The following is a 21,442-nucleotide window of genomic DNA, read 5'->3' on the forward strand; positions in this document are numbered from 1 at the left end:
GAAAAGTCCCATACAACATATGCATCCTTTAGTCCATCTAAAGTGTCTAAATTTGGCTGATACAGAGATTTCAGACTAATAACCACTGCCAAAACTCTACATTTGACAGAAGACATTGCTAAAAAACCCTCTTCAGGTATTTTCATAAGGTGGGCAGATTCAGAACCAGACTGGTAACGCAGTTATACACCTGCTTCTAAATCTATGATAGGCTTCATACTTTTTAGATCAAGTGATGGAAAGATCAGAGAATATGTTTCATCTCTTCTAAGCAAGCATAAAACCCAAAGTACTGTTATATTGGATAGAAGTGAGGTTAAACAACTTTTTTAAAAAATGAAAACAGAGAAGTTTCTTTCCAGGCTGTTTTCTATAATAATTTTTCTAAATTCTTTAATGTTTTGTCTCATGACTCAATTATCAGACTATTCCCATGTTCAGAGATATCCAAGTTTTATTTCATTTATGGTACTGCAATACTCTCAGTTTACTGACTCTTTGCGCATAAGACTAAAGTGCAGCAGATGTGGTATTGGTAGCACATAAGCTGATTCATATTTTCATTTGTGTTGCTAGGGTTTTTATAACAAATGTAAACAAAAATTCTGTCTAACCAAAATATTGATAGAACAGATATCTATTGAAAAATACCATTTCCTTGACATGCAACTGGTTGTTGTCTCCTGAAATTCTGTTTTAAAGAAAAAAAATACATTAAAAAAAGGCCAGGCAGTATTAAAACAGTGCAGAATGTTTTAATTCTGTTTTTCAAATTTTAAACTTATGTTTAGTATTTTTGAAAGTGTATCATAGAACATATACATAAAATTTACATCATATATGTGATACAATACACAATAAACACTTGAAATGCACAATGAAAATGAAACATTCTAATCCAACAAAACAATGCTTCCACATATTTTTGTTAGAACCTGCAATGTTCCAACTTTGTCCGAAATTGGAAAGAAAGTAACTGCATGTCTGCTACCTACTTGTCTCTGATGAATATTTTTGCTACCGTAATAGTAGAATAACTAACTTGACATCTCTTTTTTTTGCCTTAAAATTTTTTTTCATGCAAAAAATGAAAAAAGGGAATCTGGACTTTCCAGAGCTATCCCAGATAAAGCCAAATTAATCAGGTGAGCAAACAAAAAAACAAAAAGTTGCGTAGAAAATCGAGCTCTGTATATTCCTTAATTAGCTATGAAGCCAATACTGTAGAGAAATTAAATCTTACAAAGTACTGCATACAATATTTTTAAAGAAGATATAAATCACACTAACTAAGTACCTTTTTGTTTAAATGTAATGTATTTGGGCCAGTTCTGTTTCATGTGTATCAATTGTTTCTATATGACTTTATAAGTAATAACATTCTAATTCAGTTTGCACATATAAAATATTTTTGCTTTTAAAAGCTTGAAAGTATCTTGATCTATAAAATGATTTAAAAATGGAAATGAAGTAAATATTTTACTCAGTTCAATTTTTCAGGCTTGGACAGAATAAAGAGGCTCTATTTTAGGATGTAGGTATGCTTGTAGCTGGTCTAAATTATTAGGAGTTTGGGGCAGGACTAGAAAAGAATTCAAGGGAAACAGAGCAAGACTGGAAAAATAGCCAAGGTAAAACTGAAGCAGAGTTGAAGCCAGGCTGAGATGAGGAACAAAGGGGACACAATTAAGAGGCAGAGGAGCACAGCACTAAGCCAAGAGCAAAGCAGAACAGGGTAGAGGGAAGGAACTAAGGTTAAATTGAAAGAGAAATTACTATCGAGCTGAAATAAAGGGAAGAAAGCCAACTTGCTGCCACCATGGCTGGTTTCACACACCTTTCAGGAGACCCTGTCTTTGTAGCAGCAGTGCAAGCCCTTTTTCAAAGATGCCAGTGGACAGCCATAATAGAATTAGGCTGGAGCCACGGCTTAAATTGTGATAGATCAAACTCTATGCATTCTATATTACTTTTTTTTTTTCTGTTTACATAAAATTTTTCTAACCTTGGTAACTACCCTTATTTATTTCCTTTTTCTATGATCAGATCATCCTGTGAGCTTCTCTGGTAAGAAAATAAATTTGGTGCCTATTAACACTGTCTGGGTTGTGTGCTGCAGTAGAAAATATATTAATAATTAATTTGTATAGAAATCTGTGATAGTTAATGCTACGTTTATCTAGTTTTGAAAGGATGATTTAAAAATGAGAGACTCTAACGTACTCTCCAACATCTTCATTCATACACAAGTTCTAATACATCCAAACATGTTGGAAATTCTGAATTTCTAATTCTGAAAATACTAAAATATGATATGCAACATGTAGGTCCCCTAATTAAAGGTTTACAGTTTGGCTCTGCGACAAATCTGATGTAAGTGACGATGATTAGAAAATGGTCTCAAGTGATAGATTGTAACAATTGGCATCATCCTCACAATGCTGAAGACTGCTTGTGTAGCTTAAATTCCCTATGGCAGTAACATACAGTGAAGATTATTATTAAATAGAGTCTATACAAATATACCTTTACTATGAAATTGATGTTTTGGTGTTTGTTTTCATAATGCAGGCAGCGCTATACATAGCAAAATGCGTTTTGGGAACACTTGCATCATACCATACTAACTGTTACAAAGGGGGAGGGGGAAGATGTGTGCTCATCAAAATGAGATAGAAAACACTGATCTGATGAAACTGGAATAACAGATTTTGTTCAAGTTAGATCAAAAAGGGAAAATATTGTAAATCGAAGATGCAAAAGTAACATGGGCATAATAATCTCTGACTTTCTATGTTTAAACCAGGAATGGGTTTAGCCAAAAGAATACAAAAATATGTTTTGACAACCTTACAACTACATGGAAAAAAACTCAGTATTGTTAGTGCAGACACTAATGGATTATTTAAAATAACTGCAGAGAAACACACTGATGACTCAATCCCACCCGACCTCATACACCCTATTTCTTATTTTCATTGCATTCCTACTGTTTCATATGACTACTCGTGTGGCAAGGAGCATTTTTGTGATTTTGAAAATGATCTGAACTGATAAATCTAACATCATAAAAAAATTCCTATACAGGTATTTTCTTAGAAATAAAACAGCATGAGAACAGTGTCATAAAATGTATCAAAAATATACTTAGTATTCTGCCAGTAGTTTTTTCAAAGAGAACTTTAAAGCAGCACTACCTTATAGGACTGGAAGACACGTCAGGGTCATGGGCAGTCACCTGACCAATCACAGAGTTAATAGCAGCATTTTCATGCACTTCCAGTAGGTAAGTAGGTGATGAAAAGACTGGTGGCTCATCAGCGTCCTCTACAACAATTTTTACCGTTGCTGTATCCTTGAATGGTCCTCCACTGATGAAGCGAGGATCAACATGAACATTGGCTGCTTCTACCTTCAGAGTATAGGATTTTTTGGTCTCAAAGTCCAGTGGCTGTTAAGAATGACAAAGATAAATGTCTTTTACTAATGGCCACAGAGAAAGAACAAGTGAATATAATGCTGATGGATGAAAGTTATGTGCATTTAAGCACATTCAGTGAATTTTAATGTAATCACTTCCCACTCCCAGAAATCCAACCTGCAAATTTTCTAGGCATATATTGATATCTGTTTATTAACCAGCCTCAGAGAAAACAAGACTCTTTGTTTTCTTGCTTTTCACAAGAAATTTACCAAAATATTCTCTCTCATGAATTATACTATTACAATTACATATCCGATAAATACTACAAATTTGTTGGTGATGACATGACTTGCATACTAACCATGCACTTAATCAGTGCTTTGTTAGTTGGAGATAAGAAAAAAAATTATACTAGCTTTACAAAGAATAAATATTTTATTACTACCAGAACAGTGTGAGAAATGCAAAAAAATAGCAGTTATTATTTGTTGGACATGAGAGGCATTATGTGGAAAATTGTAGAGCTAATCATATAAGAAAGTACTTCAATATTATTGCACTTCTGGTAACTCTGCATTTCTGTTTATAGGGGTAAATGAGGTAGACATCTCTCAGGAATTTCTTAAAACTGTAGCAATTCCTATTTCTGTATTTTTTATTTTTTTTTCAGAGAGAGAAACACAAAACCGATTACTTTATTCTATCAATATACCTGCCATATCACCATTGGTTTTACTATTTTACAGTTCCATATTAAAACACAAAAGATGAAAACACAGTGGATTTAAAGGAATGAAATACCAAATAAAAAACAAATCTGTGACACTTTTGAATATTAGAATTTTTCATTATAGGAGATTCAAGTTTGTGTCTTGAAGCACATCAGTATATTCACTATATAATTCTCTTGTGTCTCACAATGATTCAAATTTCAAAGATGCAAATTGCCTAGCATTGGAAAGATATTAAGATTTGCATTACAATGTCCCAGGGATAAAAAGAAAAGGACATAGAAACTCTGAATCTGCAATGCAAATACCAGCAAGAGCACAAATAGGAAGCTTCAGGAAGTCTGTCAAAGCCTTCAATATGTGTACTTTCAAATTTTGTTGATTTTTTTCAGGTATGAATCAAGCTCTAATGGGATTTGCTCTTTCTCACAAATTCTAGTAAACATGAGAAAACCTTGCTTCTTTAGCAGCTCTTAAATTAGTAAGCTTTTGTAATTATGAATGGTGATTTATAAATCAGCATATTCACAATTTGCCAATCATAGCTCCTGTATCATTTTTTCAATTGCTTTTCATATGCTTTACAGAAATGACAGCACCCCAATATATTTAGTCATGCTTAATCAGAATATCATATTGAAAATTTACTCTGCATTGTCTAAACCCCATGAATTTATGCTGGAGAAAATCTGTTGGTGAACAGTACCCCCCATACATCATCTACTGTAGTAGAACCAAAATTATTATTGCTGTCAAAATAAATATATGAAACAACATTATGTTAGAGAGTCAGTTATGAAATAAAGCCAAGGGAACTGGGGCAAAAGGCTAATTGCCTTAGTTTACAAAAGAGGCCACAGAACACAATAAATAACAGGAAGGAAGATTGGGGATGTATATCATAATTTTCTCTTTAGGAAAACAGATCTAAATTTAGATAAATACAGATAATTTTATTATACATCTACAGTGCTGACCTACTCACTGAGAAACAGGTACTCTGCCTGACCTCTTTAATTACAGGTACAAGTTGAATATTAATTATGTGTACCTACTGGATTCTTCTTTTTTCACTGGAATGTCAAGGTTTGGTTTTGGGTTTCTTTAAAAAAAACAAACCAAAGATTCATTCAGAGTGCTCTGTGCTACATATTTAAAACCCTCTATGCCAGTGTTATAAGTTATGTTCATATCCTTTTTCAGAACACAGCATGAGAATCGGCTCTCTTCTTCCCCAGAAAGTAATGAACATTAAATATGCAATTAATGTTTCATTGACTTTACTAGCCAAGTTTTGTCCTAGATATGCTGTCTCTCCCCATATTTCTGTATATAAGTGGGTGGTCTTTCTGTTGTGTACCTGCAAGTACCTAGTCTTGCATACATCAAGACTGTACCAGCATAGAAAAGGTAAGAGTTGTAGCCTTCTTTAGGGCCTGAATTTGGCACTTCTTATGTGAAACAGTACTGATCTCCTTGATAAGGTTCACCGAAATTACTATTCATTGAACAGAGTTGAACATGAGAAAAGGTGGAAGACTAAGTCTCTCACACATCAGGTAATTTAAATAATGTACTATGATTTTTTTTTTTTCTCTGAAAAGTATTTGACCAGCTATACAGTAAATTAAGTAATAGAGAAAAGGTATTTGATGAATACTCAGCAAAGATTTTATGCAAGTTTATACCATCAACAAAGCAGATTCTAATCTACTCTTCTCCTTTGAACCAAGGAAGCAAAACCTGTATGATTTGACTGTGCAGAAGCCCAGATAAGATTAACACATTCCCAGCACCAAAAATACTTCCATAGATGTCTCCCCAGTTGTCACCTAAATGGCAGTTTTGAAGGACATGGCTAATACATCCTTTTTTATCACTTCACTGGCTTGACACCTCATCCATAGATAAAACAATCCTTGCAAATCCAGCATCTTCTTACAGAGTAAAGTCTGGGTGGGTAGTTGTATGTACAATAAATATTTTTTTTAACAGAGATATAGTTTACCTTTCTCACTCTAATAATGCCGTCCTGAGTTTGGGCATCTGTAGTAATTTCAAATATATCCATTCCATCTCCTTCAATAATATCATAGGATGATTTAGCATTTTCTCCAATATCCAGGTCATTTGCCTTCACCCTTCCTATTGGTTCTCCAAGAGCAACATCTTCCATTACTGAGAAGTGATACAGACCTTACAAATAAGAGGAAAAGACTAAACATTACACCTCATTCCAGTATTTTTTGTGTGCTCTTTATTTGTTTATACTTCCCCAATGCAAACTCTTGGGATGTCCAACTGATACAAACCACATTTACAGAAATTATTTACTGAATGCAGCAAAATGTGTTCCTTATATAGGAATATTCAGTTTACTGTATGTGAATGTTCTTTTCATTACATAGTATCCTTCTTCTTCCTTACAGGGATACTTAGTGTTGGCAAACATAAATATTAAGTCACTTCCAACACTGAAAGTATGCAACATTCACTACTGCAGACGCTGGTGAACTTACCGTTTTGTTTATGGACATGTAGTTAGAAATCAACTATGCAACTTTGTCTTTCACTCTGTCGAAAACTGGTCTAACACTTTAAAGATGCCTTATACAATTTCAGATCTTTACTACTTTTTTGATCATTTTAATTTGATTTGGTTTTGTTTGTTTAACCCCTTCCACCTTCCTTTTGTGGTAAGAAACTAATTAAGAAACATTCAAGAAACTGCCAACATCTATGTTTTAAAGAAAACAATAACTTTTCATAGCAATCATTATTGTAGTTATTATTTGGTTGTATCGTTAGTCTAAAACCGACTAGAAAGTGCTATTTAAATTGTCAGCATTTTTATTTTTTGTAATACTTGCTTCAAACCTTCTGACCTAAGAAGTGCCAAAAATCTATTTAGAACTTGTAATATGTTATTTTAGGTAAGCATTTTATTAAGAGAAAACTCAAAATACCCATTTTACTACTGTATCTCCCAGTTCTTAACAGTACTCTGAAAAACAGAAGACACATGCATTCTTTACATCAAAAATTCATTATGGAGCGCCTATTTCTTTACCTCTTGGTAATTTACACTTATTGAAGCTACAGTTAATAAGTGATCTAGTCAACTGCAATGCTACTTCACAGTTAAAATAGTCAAGAGGAATTCAAGGTTAGCAGATGAGACCATTAAAACAGTTTTAGACTAAGGGTTCTGGACTTTTCGGTCCTCACAGTAGTTCTAAAACAACATGCATTTTTTACTGTTATGTGCAGCTAGTAGTTTTTTAAATGCAAAATGTTCTGAAGTTGTTGCTTTAACTGTTTGTAAGCAATTACAGTAGCAACAGTTGAAAGCAGGAAGGAAACTGAGGAATTCCTAAATACATATATTAGCTATACATATAGTCTGTCCCAAAGTGAATTTTTTTTTCTTTAATGTTTCTAGGCTAAATTATTAGCAATAATTTGGAGATCATCAAGATCCCTCAAGAATATTCATAATGGCTCACAAGGAGCAGCCAAAGCCATCAAGTGCCTCAGGAGACTAAATTACGTGTTCATAATTTACACTGCTGTCCACACTTTGTGGTTTGAATCTCCATACACAGTTGATTATATTTTTAAGTTGGTATTTTTCTCTCAGATTTATTAAGATAGTTTACAAAATAGCGTAAAAAAAAAAACAACTATGATGCAGCTGACTCTTTTACACAAATTGCTCTCAAGAATTATGAATTGTCCTGTCAAGATGTCATAGTGCAGAGCTGAAAAATCCACATTACGCATCTTTGAAAACCCTTGGTTCTAACAGCAGTGCACAGTTCTCGGTACAATCCTATGGTAAACTGCCAGGTTAAAAACTTCTGTGACTTATAAAATACCTCTAAAATTATTTCAGAGAGATCATAGAAGTAGTGAAAGTTCATTTTTTTCATTTCTAAAACCCAGGAGGCTAACACTCTTTGAAATCAAGCCATAAATATACATTTCTGTCCTGCCTGGAAACAATAAACCGATAAAACACACTGCTTTCCAAGTTCATTACAATTTATTGTGAAAGCAGCATGTATTACATCTTATGAATTTCTATTTCATTCTGGTTAGGCTCTATTGTAAGTTTGATCCTTTTGTATTTTCCTTTCCAGGCAAATGCAAACTGTGCTTCAACAGTGTAAAAAAACGTTAAAGACTTGATCAGCTCTTGTATAAGGCCAGAGTCATGACTAATCTGTAAGGCTAGACAGCATGCTATGAATACTTAGTTTTAAAAGGCAGAATTTGTAATAACATCCACTTATAATATTTACTATGGCTCATCCTTGTTAAATACAATATACACATAATACAAAGTTATAGTACATGCAGTTTTTTTCTAATGAGGTTGCATAATGGTCAGTGTTATAACAGGGTGGTTATTCCTAGATGGTAGCCTGAATTCTGCACTGGAATGCACAAGCTGTAACAGCTTCAAAGACAGCAACTCACACTTTGCTGAAGGAAAACTAATCTACATTTTCCACAGAGAAAATATATTTCAAGGATCTGTGATGCAGTCTTCCTCATGATACCCAGTCAATGTGTGACTGTATCCAAACTACAGAACAGATCTGAGTAATCTGCACAGGGAAAGTACAGATTCATCTCCGTATGCATTCACTCCTGTGCTTCCTATTGAGACCTCCAGCAAATGTACCAGTTAGTACCAGTTGTGTTGCTGATTATCTGATCAGCTTTTTTCATACTGTCAGGCAAAGGCTTTTTGAGACAGAAAGTGCAGATACAAATATAAAAGCCAAGTAAGCTGGCAAAAGTAGATCTGTAGTCACAGAGTTAGAGCTACAGTACATTGCAGGTATAAAAGAAATGCCCCTCTGCACTCTGGTGACACAGTTCAACCAGGATTCTCATCTACAGATGTTTACATTATCAGGGAAATTGTCATCATATGTTGGAAAACACTACTACACAAGTGCAAGCAATTCAATGTGATATGAAGTACAAAATCTATGCATTTCTTATTTTATAATGAGAGAATATCCTTTATTGTGCTCAGTGTTTATCTGTTAAAACCCACTAAGATGAGGTAATAAAATACATATTTTGCAAACAAGCTTTTACCTCTGCTTATTTATTTTATATATTTTCTCTCTCTCTCTATCTGCAGGTGCATTTTCTAGACTATAGGAGAGTATTTATCACATGCTGAGTACTAGGACAAACCCATTTCACTCTTCCTGTCTTCAGAACAGGGCAAAAGTGGACTTCAGGTCATATATATGTGGAAAAGAATTAATTTTACATTGGGCACGTAAGTACCTTGTTAGAAAAACATACTTCTAATGAAGTAAAAATGATACAAAGTCTAGATGTGAACATTCTCCACCCCCAAACCAGACTCTTCATACCTTACAACTTTCATTTTTCAGAACAAGCTGCATAAGAAGATAAGTTTCTAATACCACATTAGATTGCACCTGTTCCAAATAAAATCGATCCAGTCATTATGCTCTTCCCTCTTCTTTTTTCATCTTCAGCTTTGAAATAGACAACAAAGCTTGTAGAGAATCTCAGCAGGATACCAAATCATTTTAACCTAGCCCAGCAAGATATCTATTGGAACCACAGTAGTAAATATGGATTTTGAATTAAAAATCGACAATTATCTAGACTCAGACTTATTTTCTGTTTTCTTCACTATTACCTAATTAGTCAAACCTTTATTTCTTTTATCAGTTATATATGTCTTTTACTGGTGGCATCACTTGTCTGCATGAGATGGAAGCACATAAAACAGCAACTAAAACTAGCATTTAGAAAGAACTGCACTGAGAGCAAATAAATACATGAAAAAAAGTCCCCAAGACCATTTATATGGAGGTAAGAGGGGTAACACTGAAGACAGAGAGCTGTGTATGCTGTTGTGGATGTAATTCCCTCTCCTAAGCTCTTAATCAGGCAGAGGACTATTAATCTTTCTCTAGTAGCAGTTATATATTTTTAAATTACATTACAAACCCAGGCAGTATGATGACAAAAGGAGAGCTTGATAAAAAAAAAACAAAAAAAACGCGCACTAAAGCACTACATTACTTTCTTATATAGGAGAACATACACACATAATGGCACTTACTCTGTGCAAACTTAGGAGGATTGTCATTAACATCAGTGAGTGTAATTGTCACTGTTGTAGTTCCAGAGAGTCCACCCATATGTCCTCCCATGTCCTTTGCTTGGATGACCACAAAGTATTCTTCTTTGGCTTCTCTGTCCATGTTGGGAAGAGCTGTTTTAATTATAGCTACAACAATGGGGGAAAAAAGTCAGGTACAGACCCAAATTCAGGTTTGCAGCTATTTTGATGGATATATGTAAATATTGGTACAAAAATTGAACTGCTAAAGGTCCAGTTAAGTTGCCTCTTAGTACCAAGGATAAAGAAGAATTTCAGATTTTTAAAAAAGTTCATAAGAGGTCACCTACCTTGATTTAATTGACAGTGCAATGAAGCTGTGGTCTAAAACCCAAGAATTACTCATACCTGTGATACATATTAATTTTTACATTTTTCTCCTAATAAACTTTTTGGTTTCTGTCCTACCACCCACAGAAATACATTGTTTCTCCATAGAATTCACAAACAGAAGATAACCACATAGTAAACTTAATTTGTAAACACTGTTAACAGTATCTGTCAGGTGAATTATTTCAAAAGTTTAAAAACCAAAACCATTACTTAATCTGCCTTTGTATATAATGCAGGCTATAGATGTTCCCTCAAGTCCTAAATTGAGTACCTAAATTTCTACTGGAGAATGACAGCATGTCCTTCTGTATGTCTTTCAGCATAGTCATTGGTACTGCAAACTCCTAAAGTCGCTCCATTGTCCCTACTCTAGAAGAGTCACTTGTTGGACAATGATCTCAGTAAGCTGCTGTCACTTACTTTATTAGGTTAGAAGTTTTTAAAGATAGAGGAGTAAAATGATCTGTAGTATATGAAAATTAAAAATGTCAGTGGGCTAGCAGGAAGATACCTGCAAGGGACAGTCCAATTAAATACAGGGGCAGATCCACTGCAAATTCCTATAGATTTCATGGACATCTAACAGAAGAAATAATAACATTTTTTCTTTCCAAAACTTCTCTACCTGTAATGTGCTATTATATTCACAACAATCAGTATGGAAAGTGCAATACTAAATGTTTAATGGTAAATTTAAATGGTGTTCATCACAGTCTAGTAATGTCCACCATAATACAATGATAAGAATCAACTAAAGAAGTCCCACTAAACCCACGGAAAGGAACTCTAAAAGCTAAATTGAAATATGGTGGGTTTTTTTCTTTTAATCCTGTTTTTGAATTCTATTTAAAAAAAAAAAAATTGTCTGAGAAAAGAGAGCGCAAACTTCAAGTTACTGAATTATCTTAGTGGTTAAGTGAACCGTAAGAGTATCAAGGGGAATTGAATCCACCATTGCAGTGGTTCCTTTAAACCACGGTGCTTGAGGGTTCTTATGAGGCGTAAAGAAGAGTGTCTCTCTTCATGACCCTGTACATACAGAGCTGAAGGACACAGTTTATGGGCAGACATTGACAGTAAGTCACCAAGTCTTTGGAATTCATTAAAAAAAGAAGGTAAGAATTCTATATTGTACTGTATTTTTGTTAAGATTTGCATGTTGAACAGAGTGGCCAAATTCACATCCTGGATCATACCTACTTGTTGCTGGGCCTGATCATACATTTCATTAGCTCTCACACTGTTTTGGTTTTGTTTTTTTTTTTTTTAACCTGTTCTTTGTTAAGTATTGTCAGGAGTTTTCAGATTTCAATCAATACTTATTGCAAATCTGTTAGTTTTGATTTTGCTATTGGGACTAGCACAGCTGTGGAGAATTCAAATAGCTCTTTTTCTTTCACATGGGATAGTTTCTATTAAATAAGCTTCTTAGAAATGACACTCTGGCTGAAATGTCAAGATTATCTATTCATGTATTTATGGAATAAAGGAATGTTCCTGGTCTTTATCATTAATAGAGATGCATTTTAGCAAATATTAGAATCCATTTGTCTTTGATATTGCAATACAAAGAATCTGATCAGACCTTCTTTTTTTGGCTAAGTATAGGACCAAATTAAGAGCAAGGTGGTACAAGGCATTTAGAAAAAAAGCAATATGCTTGCTACATAAAACACCAAACACAACATAATAGCAGTCTTGTAACCTATACTTTTGTAAACAATTTCCATAAAACATTTTGGGTTGTTGTCTTACATATTTTATAAATATAATTCTGGATGAAAATGACACCTCTATCTTACGCCTGCAACTGCCAAGCCAGAGTAATCTCTTGTTTCCAGGGAACTCGATACATAATCAGTGATTTTTCATTCCAACATGTGGTAAGTGGGGTCAGGAACAGCAAGGCCAGCTGCACTGCAGTTAAAGGTGATTTGGGAGCGGAGTGTGGAAACAAGGCAGGCACAGCCAGTGACCTTGCCAACAAGGAGCCAGACTGCAGAGTGGCAAGTCAGGGTCCCACTCAGATCCGGAGACAGTGGCCAGGCTGAGCCACAGTCTGATGCTCACCCGGCGAGTGAGTCCACAGCAACAAGGCAGGTCTGAGGCCAGGCCAGGAAACCCAGCCACAGGGTCTGGATCTGGGTTTCTGACCGAACCGAGAAAATATGAGACCGGGCACAGACGTAGCGCAGCCGGGGGGGCCAGCAGTAGAGCCTCAGCCTAAAAGCAGCTCCCAAGGAAAAGGAGGGGCAGCCCCTGCATGAAGCTTTCTTCACAACAGTTCTTACCAGCAAAGGAGCTGACCTTGGATGCAGCCAGCTACGCTTCTAAACTTACCCAACTATACTCCTCGAAGGAGGTTGTGCTCAGGACCCTGACAAATACAGTGTAATGCAGCCCTTGTAAAACCAATGAAGCAGCCTTGAAGTACAACATGCATGTAATTTAACTATTCTATAACATCTATAGGAGAGGACACAAGTTATTCTGCAAAATATTGAAGAATATGCTTCTGTTAAATTTTGTGAATGAAAACAGGGGAACAGTAAAACTCAGAAGATAATAATAAACATTTATCAGATGTAACAGGTGCAAAATATATTCAGTAAAAGAGTAGGGCCATTTCCTCCATAGTAGCCTGGGTAAGGAGAGTAAATGATATTTATTTCTAAAAGCATTTGACAGTTGTGACTGGTTTGGACTCATTGGTTTACTATTTAGGAATAATAATGATGCATTCTGTGAAAAATTCTATTGTTATAAATGAGGTGACTCATAAAAAGGATGCTAGTGCAAACCTAGGGTACCAGAATTTGGTCCACATTATTTTTTTCCACTAATAGAGCCGATCCAAAGTTCAGTGAAACCTTATTTCAATGGGTTTTGTATAAAGCCTACTATAACTTTTTCTCCATTATTATTTTTTAGGCAGTTTTCCTTGTTTGGGTTCTTTTTTACAACCTAATTTACATGGTTAAGTCTAGCCTACAGATGACTTGTAGAAGATGCCACATTTTGTATCCTGCAGTTTCCTCTGACACAAGTTAATTGTTTCGATAAAGTGATGAGTTTTCCTAGACACATATGTCTCTCAATGTATGGAACAGTCTAGCCCTTGTCTATGGTTTGAAAGATATCAGGAAGATTAAATACCTTAAAAAGTGCCTAAATCAGAATTACAGTTTCTGACTTTTAAGACATAAAGATTGTTGGGGTTTTTTTCCTGTATAAAGATACCAACACAACCTGTTATTTCAATAGTTGTATACATATTTCTGTCTGCTGTCTCAGCCCATAAACCATTTCCCAGAAGCTGAGTCAAAGTCAAGTTTCAATTTCAAACACAATAAAAAGCTAAAAAGAAATTTACTGTTTTAATTACTACAAGAGGAGCTGAAGGTTTTTTAAACATCAAATATATCCAGATTACACAGGCTGATTGTTACCACCAGTATTTCTATATTCAGAATCTATAGAACAGAGGCCAGCAAAAGAGAAGTGTTGGTATCTCTTATGACGCAAATTAACAAACACAAAAAGGCTCCCATCCTCACCTATGTAATGTGATCGAGACACAGACAGACTAAGAGAGCTATGCATAGAGGATTTCAAGGATATTTATTTGTTCTTTTGTTTTATTCACCATTTCTCAGGCTGGGCTTACAGGAAGTACTGAAACTTTCAATCTATTTTTAGAAAACAATTCAGTCTCACCAAATACTAATACACATACAGCACACAGAACATTAACTCATTGAGCATTCAACCTGCTCTACTTCAATTCAACCCAGAAGCGAATCGAGAATAAAAACATAATCACTTTCAGCATGCTATGATGGATGAAAATGGTATGTGCCAAACAGGAGAGTAGTTTAAAAGCGAGGGATGAGAATTACTGTAAACTAATGTGAAGCAGGTAGACGATTGTTGGAAGACTGTATTCAGAACAGTTATCAATGGCTTACTGTCAAAGTGGATAGATGGATGAAGTGGTTCATAGGGTTTGTTCTGCTCAGTATTTCCTGAATGATGGAAGGCAGGAAGAACTTATGAAGCCTTTCAGATGACACAAAGTTGGGAGCCACTGCAAGTACTGGAAGAACATTTCAAAACAATTTTGATAAATTGGATAGCTTAAAAAAGCAGGATGCAATTCAATTTGGCAAGGAAAAAGTATTTTGTGGGGGTGAAACAATTAACTTCACAATTACAATAGAGCAGATGACTCACAAGACATAAAAGAATGTGGAGTCAAAACGAGATGAATATGAGTCAACAGCATTTTGCTAATAAAAATGCACCAAAATTTCCTTGTATATTAGCTAGCATGTTATATGGAAGAACTGTGGAATAATGTTTCCAGTTCACTCATACCAGTAAGACTACAGCTGGAACAGTGTGCCCAGTTTTGGGGGGGGGGGGAAGTTCTGTATAGTTAAGGAAGTATGTGGACAGACTTTACAGCCAAATATGTAAAAATTACTGGGAGCTACTCTCCTTTTCCACTGGGGATGAGAGAAGAAATGATGGGCCTAAAATACAAACCACAAAATGGGTTTAAATTGCAGCAAGAGAGATTTCAGTTAAACATTAGGGGAACGCTTTCTAACAGAGAAGGTAAGTACAGACAGAGAAGGCTGCCTGTAGAATTTGTAGTATTTCCATTACTGAAAGTTTTTAAGAACCTATCAGACAAATGTCTGTCAAGAATGAGAAGGGATAAACCTGATCCTTTTCTGGGGGCAAGGGCGCTTACTGCATTCTCACTTGAAGTCCCTTCCCTCCATACTGTCTAAGATAAGGCTTTATCTCTGCCTGTTCTAAAATATTTCACAAACCTTAGTCCTGTGAAAACATTCAATGGACATGTAGTACAACCACTGAACAGACACCTGCATCATAGTTTGGCTACAGATCCTCTGACTAAAACTGAAAACATCAGAAAGTGGGTTGAAAAGTAAAGAAATCAAGAAGTAATATATTTCTTCAAAGAATGAGAACACCCCCAATCTTGGAAGTACATCTTTTTTTTTTTTTTTGGCTGAGTTGCTTTTCCTAAACAGCTATTGGTGTCACACTGCTCAATAGCAAATAAAACAGCTGCAGAATGGGATTTACTTTTACTGTGGTCCTAAATGCATACACTGAGCAATTTGCACAATCTGCCTCACAACTTGAATCAGTTAAAATGCACCCCTGTGGACTACTTTCAAAAACCTATTTGGAAGAATATACACTGTCTCACACTGAAAAAGATCAGGGGAAAAGCAGCAACGTATCAGAGGCTATAGCTGATGAAGAGAAAGAAAGCAAGCAAAAGTAACAATAGAAATAAGGATCAGTTTTTCACTTTCCTTGCCATTTTTTTAAAGGATCTCTTTATGGTAACGCTATAAAACTATACATAATAATAATTGAGAACATGGAACAAAACCAAGCAAGCACTATGCAAAATTGGAATCTGGCCCTGAAAAGCCTTTCTTAAGCATCTCATTCATCTCACAAATTTTGATGAACACTTCCTGCTATTTCAACTTGCATACTTTGGAACTTTCCCTTCTTCATTTTGGAAGAGCTAAGTAATTGCTTTGATCTTCCTTCCGTGCTAAAATCTTGGTGGAGATTCTTATTAAATATAACAGTCATTTAGGACACAAATGCCTGAAAAATCAATCTTGTAATTTCTTCAGAGGGCCGTGAGATGCATTCTTTGTATTCCCATGAAGCACACTGACTTCAGTGATGTTTTAGCAGTCCACAAAAAGGTTCACTTTGAGATCTGTGGAAAACCTGTACCGTAATTCCTAGAACATGAATACATCACAACTAACTTGAAAATTAAAAAAAATCTAGTACTTTGATGATGTGATATGGGCATACCAATCCACTATTTTTAATTCAATTTACCCTTCATAAAAATCATAATCGTTTTAATAAAAATTATCATCAAATATTCTCATTTCTTACTTAGTTCTAATGCCTCAGGATTTTTTTTTAGCAAGACAAGAAAAATATCTGCAGTCTCTAGCAAAGTTGGCTACCTTTCTAGAAAAAATATCTGTTACAGTTGTCTGAACTACACTCAGTTGTAGATATATTTCAAATCACAGACATTAGCCACCGTAAAAATAATCACTAGGTGAGGAATTGAATACTATGTTGTATCATTTTATGTGGAGTGATTCTGTGCCATTTTTGTATTTTTAAGAGAGAAGCGAACATTGTACATATCTTATTACCATGTTTATTTTTTTAAAATTTTATGGGGAAGATGGCACTGCCTGCCTTTCTGTTAAACAGTGAGATGAAGGTTGAATATTGTTTTATTAATTCTCTTTTATCTTGTATAACCTACAATCTATTGTATATTCTTTTTAAGCCCATATTACTACCATTTTTGTTTTCTGATCTTGCTTTCATTCTGAAGTAGACCTTGCAAGTTTGTCATTGTGTGTAAATTGACACTACCTACCTTTCACTGTATGTATTCTGCTTCAAGAATATCATATAGGATATGACTGGAAAACACCTATAATAATACTGCCTTTTTAATTCAGATTAACTTGTATCTGGGTTTTATAGTATGGGTAAAGAGCTTTCATCTCTACTTACCAGCCACTCCCTTTTCCCCGGGACCAAGTTTCACTGGCATAGTGAAGGGATCACCCTCTCACCAACTAAGAATGAATGCAATAAATATTCTGCCCCGCATTTATGGCCTTCCTTCCTTAGGATTTTATTTGTAATGATCCTCTAATACCTATAATTATACTAGACACTTTACAGAAAATAGCTTTGGATTCTTTTTCAGATGCTTTCCAACTCTAGCTGTGCAGTTCAAATTCCTCTCTCTAATTCAGTCTCTTGAAGCACAATGTTATTTAGATATGTAGCCCTTGTTTTCCTACTCAGCATGAGGAAAATGGTTAAGTCCTAACTATCTCACTAGCTTTCTAAAATGATAGAGATATTGCTCTGAAATGCAAGAAATGTGTGTGGTGTCAGCTTTTTTGTTACTACTATTATTAGATAAACTCTAGAAGCAGAAATCGCCTTTTTTCAAATGCGAGTCTGTCTTGATCTTAAGCCACTCATCTTTACCAACTACAGACTATCATAAAACTGTTTTCAAATGTCTCTGCAGTGATTTTATACTTCCTTTATTAATCAGAAAAGACAGCTCTTGCTGCTACTGAAGGACCCAATCCTACATACCTTATACATAATAGTTGCACTTTATACTTCTAAGTAAAAAGCAAGAACTGTAGGACTGACCCTTGGGTCTGCTGCACTAGCAGTTTGTCAGTACAACTCCATCTCCTAATGGGCTGTCACCAAGACAACTCAGAATCACCAAAGAATCTCTGCAGAAACACCTTAACGCAAGTCCTAAGGTTGCACAGTATACTTAGTACACAATGACAAGAAAAGGCTTATACTAGTTTGAAAATACACTCTATTTTCAGCATTGTGCCTAAGTGCATCAAATGTTGTCAAGACAGACCTGAAGGTGCTGTAACAGAAGCGACCAAGTATAAACTCCAGAAATCCTTGTATATGCTGGAGCCAATTCTGCTACCTTGGGAGTGTTGCTGTCTGGGCTGCATGGACCTACCTCCTGTATGCTGCAGCACACACCTGCCTTCTCCTCTAGGAAAGGAGTTCCTACACCTCACTTGGTAAGACAGAACAACACCTACCCATCCTCTTCATGCCTCTTAAAATTACTTCAGTTAAAAGTTTAGTTAAGTTTAAATCCGTAGTAATTAGCAAGAATATCACAGCAGCACTAGTTAATAAAATGAGCTAGAAGCAGGAGTTCAATCCAGGCTCTGACTAATGTTGAACAAGTTCTTTCTCTAGACTAATCCCATGAGGGTTTAAATCTAAACTCTTTAGAAACTGAACTATTTAGAAAGGCTCTGTTGAACACGAGTGAGTTCTGTTCCTGGCAGCTCATTACTTTCCCCTTACAGTTGCAGATTACTTCCTGTATCAAAACTGTTTTCCCATCTCCCTCTAGTTTGAAAATACTACCTTGTCATTTTATCATAAGTAATTACAGAAACAGTCCCCATGCCTCTCTTTTATTAACACCTCTCAAATATTTGTGCAGTGATTTCATATCCTCCTTTAATCACCTCTTATCCAGTTTATACAAATTAAGTTCAATCAATCTTTCATTATAAGTAATATTCTTCTCACCTTAGCTACCCCTGCTTTGAACTTTCTTCAGTATTTCAGTAGTCTTTTTTTATGATGATGGGTCTCATCAGTACTACATGCAATATTCTGAGGGCAGCTTGTGCTATCATTGATATGCAACGTTACTAATAAACTGGATATTAACAACCAGATAGAAGAAATATTCTGTAACATCACAAAAACGTCTGTAACTCAAAAGTCGTTGTCATTTATCCTCTCACTACTTTACTTGTTTTTATTCTGCTGGACTGTATTTCAAGGTCTAGATGGAGGAAGACAATAAAGACTGCAAATTAAAATAAAAGATTCAAACCTGACTTCTGCTGAATGCCGTTTTCATTCCTCCTAGGCCTACTCATTTATGTTCTGATTTCAGAACCACAGGGTTCAACACTATAGTCCAGAGAGAGTCATATACTAAATCATTAAAAGCTCTGTTGATTAAAGCATGTGCACTTTCACCTGAAAGTTAAAGCTAGGTATAGAAAAAAAATCAATTATTCACTCTCCAAAGAAATATCCACATTCTATTAGGAGAGTCTTTAGTTTTCTAGGTCTCCCGACTCTTCTATTCATCTCAGCTTTACTAACTTGAACTTTGGCTTTGTACCAAATGACCATATCCAAGATGGTAGTGTTTAAAATCTATTCTTTTTCATATATAGTAGTGGTTTATGCTTGAATAATACAATGTGTTTTCCAGTGCAGTAGACTGTTTGGCGTAATTTGCCTTGTTCATGTAACTGTATTTCAGGTATGTGTAGGAGTGACGTTATTTAAGTTCATGTGAAATGTAAATAAGTCAGATACAGACAAAAATGTATTTTCTCTGCCATTCCTATATTGTAGAACACAGTATCACTTCATATTGCGTTCCATTATGATAACCTTATTTTAAAGCTGAGAGTCATGACTTAATATCCTTGAAAAAGCTTAAAAGTCAGAAGTGTACTTTAGCTACTTTTAGCAGTCTTAAGGAACCCCGTTCCTCAGAATTTTGATTGTCATTATTTGGATTATGAGAGAATACATACAACTTATATACCTTTATAAATAATACATACTAGTCAGGAAACCTGACATCAGTTAGTCAGATGTAACGATACTGATTTATGGATTATATTTTAGTCCACCATGAGTTTTGTTATCAATCTGATGTCATCATGTTGTAAGTTTAGCCTCTCGTAGAATATCTGAATCTGTATCTTTGTAATGTATTATTCACATTTACTCTCTATACAACAAACCAGTGGCCATATTAAAATTCACCTATGAAAAGTGAAAAATATTCAGAACAAGCCATCAAAAAAGCATTTACCCTAAGCCATATTCAGAGCACTGAATGAGAAATAACTTCTGAATTACCTTCTTTCATGTGTCTATAGCTCACACAGAAGAACTTGCAAACTAGAACTGTAGAAGTATATGCATTTTTCATCTAAGGTAATGGAAAATTATTGTTTTATGGGTCACTTACCGGTACTTATTTCTGTGCACCCAGCATTATAGAATTGTTTCAGCAAGGAGGTTGAGAGTAATGTCAGTGTTTCAACCAAGACTGTGATTCAGATAAGGACTATACCTAGTGAATGTCAAGTTATTAGGAACAAAAAAGCAGAAGAGTAAGCAACTGCTTTCCTCAGGTTTACCCTCAGGTGCAGCAACCCTTTCTACTGTAGGCATGAAGCCATATCCTATACCGTTGCTCGCTTTTTTTGTTCAGAGTACTATAGAAGAGAGAGGAATCAGGAGGCAGGCATGATTGGGATTATTCCTGATGGTCAGCTCTCAGCGTACCATTAAAACAAAGCAGCAAGGTCAGACAATCGTTAGTCTGAGCCAGGAAATGAAAAAAAATTATAGGCAGTACAGCCCGTCTGTGGCTGTCCTGGTGCTGGTAGCTGCACAGATCTAAATCTAGTCTGAATTTCTAATAATCCAAGCTAATTAAAGGCCAGTCATCTAGAAAAATAGTAAGTAGATCAGCTCTAAGTAGCTATACTTTTGATAATATTTGATACATTCCCATGAATGACAGAAAATATTTACATTCTGAAGTGGATCACTTCAACATATCCCATTTCTTAAAACAGTGATTCCATTTTGGGAAAGACACAATTCTAGACAAAATATCTGTGTTGAGAAACAATTCTATTTCAAGTGAATTGGAAAGGCTTTCAACTTAGCAGGGGCACTAATGAAATGTAACCACAGAGAAAATATAGCTATACATACACACACACCACCCACCCCCTTAGCCCCCCCTCCCGCAAAAACCCCAACCAACCAAACACCAAACCCTAAAATATCTATCATGCTTGGAGGATCACCTTCAGGCTTGACCTGTTTTTGATAAGACACTATTATACCTGGCTGTTCTGCTTTAATTTGTACACTGTGCCAATAATATCCGAACATCTTCCCACATGAAAACTTTCACTGAGGTTCCCGAATACTACACACAAACGTGCAAGATAATGTGTTTTCATGGCCTCATTACTAAAGGGAAACAAATATTAGTTGTGATGGTTCACATTGCTAAGGATGGATAAATATCAA

General features: G+C 35.3%; 1 protein-coding gene across 2 annotated transcripts in view; it reads right to left on the reverse strand.

The window, feature by feature from the left end:
• Nucleotides 1-21,442, reverse strand: part of CDH8 (cadherin 8) — a 151,559-nt gene that overhangs the window by 55,550 nt on the left and 74,567 nt on the right. For both annotated transcript variants that reach the window (XM_075039990.1, XM_075039991.1), the window contains 3 exons: nucleotides 10,283-10,450; nucleotides 6,164-6,351; nucleotides 3,198-3,451 (listed from right to left, as the gene is read on the reverse strand). In XM_075039990.1, the coding sequence (XP_074896091.1) occupies nucleotides 3,198-3,451; nucleotides 6,164-6,351; nucleotides 10,283-10,450 (610 nt within the window). The remainder of the gene's footprint in view (nucleotides 1-3,197; nucleotides 3,452-6,163; nucleotides 6,352-10,282; nucleotides 10,451-21,442) is intronic.

Source organism: Buteo buteo, chromosome 11 (assembly GCF_964188355.1).
Source record: "Buteo buteo chromosome 11, bButBut1.hap1.1, whole genome shotgun sequence".
Lineage (NCBI taxonomy): Eukaryota > Metazoa > Chordata > Aves > Accipitriformes > Accipitridae > Buteo > Buteo buteo.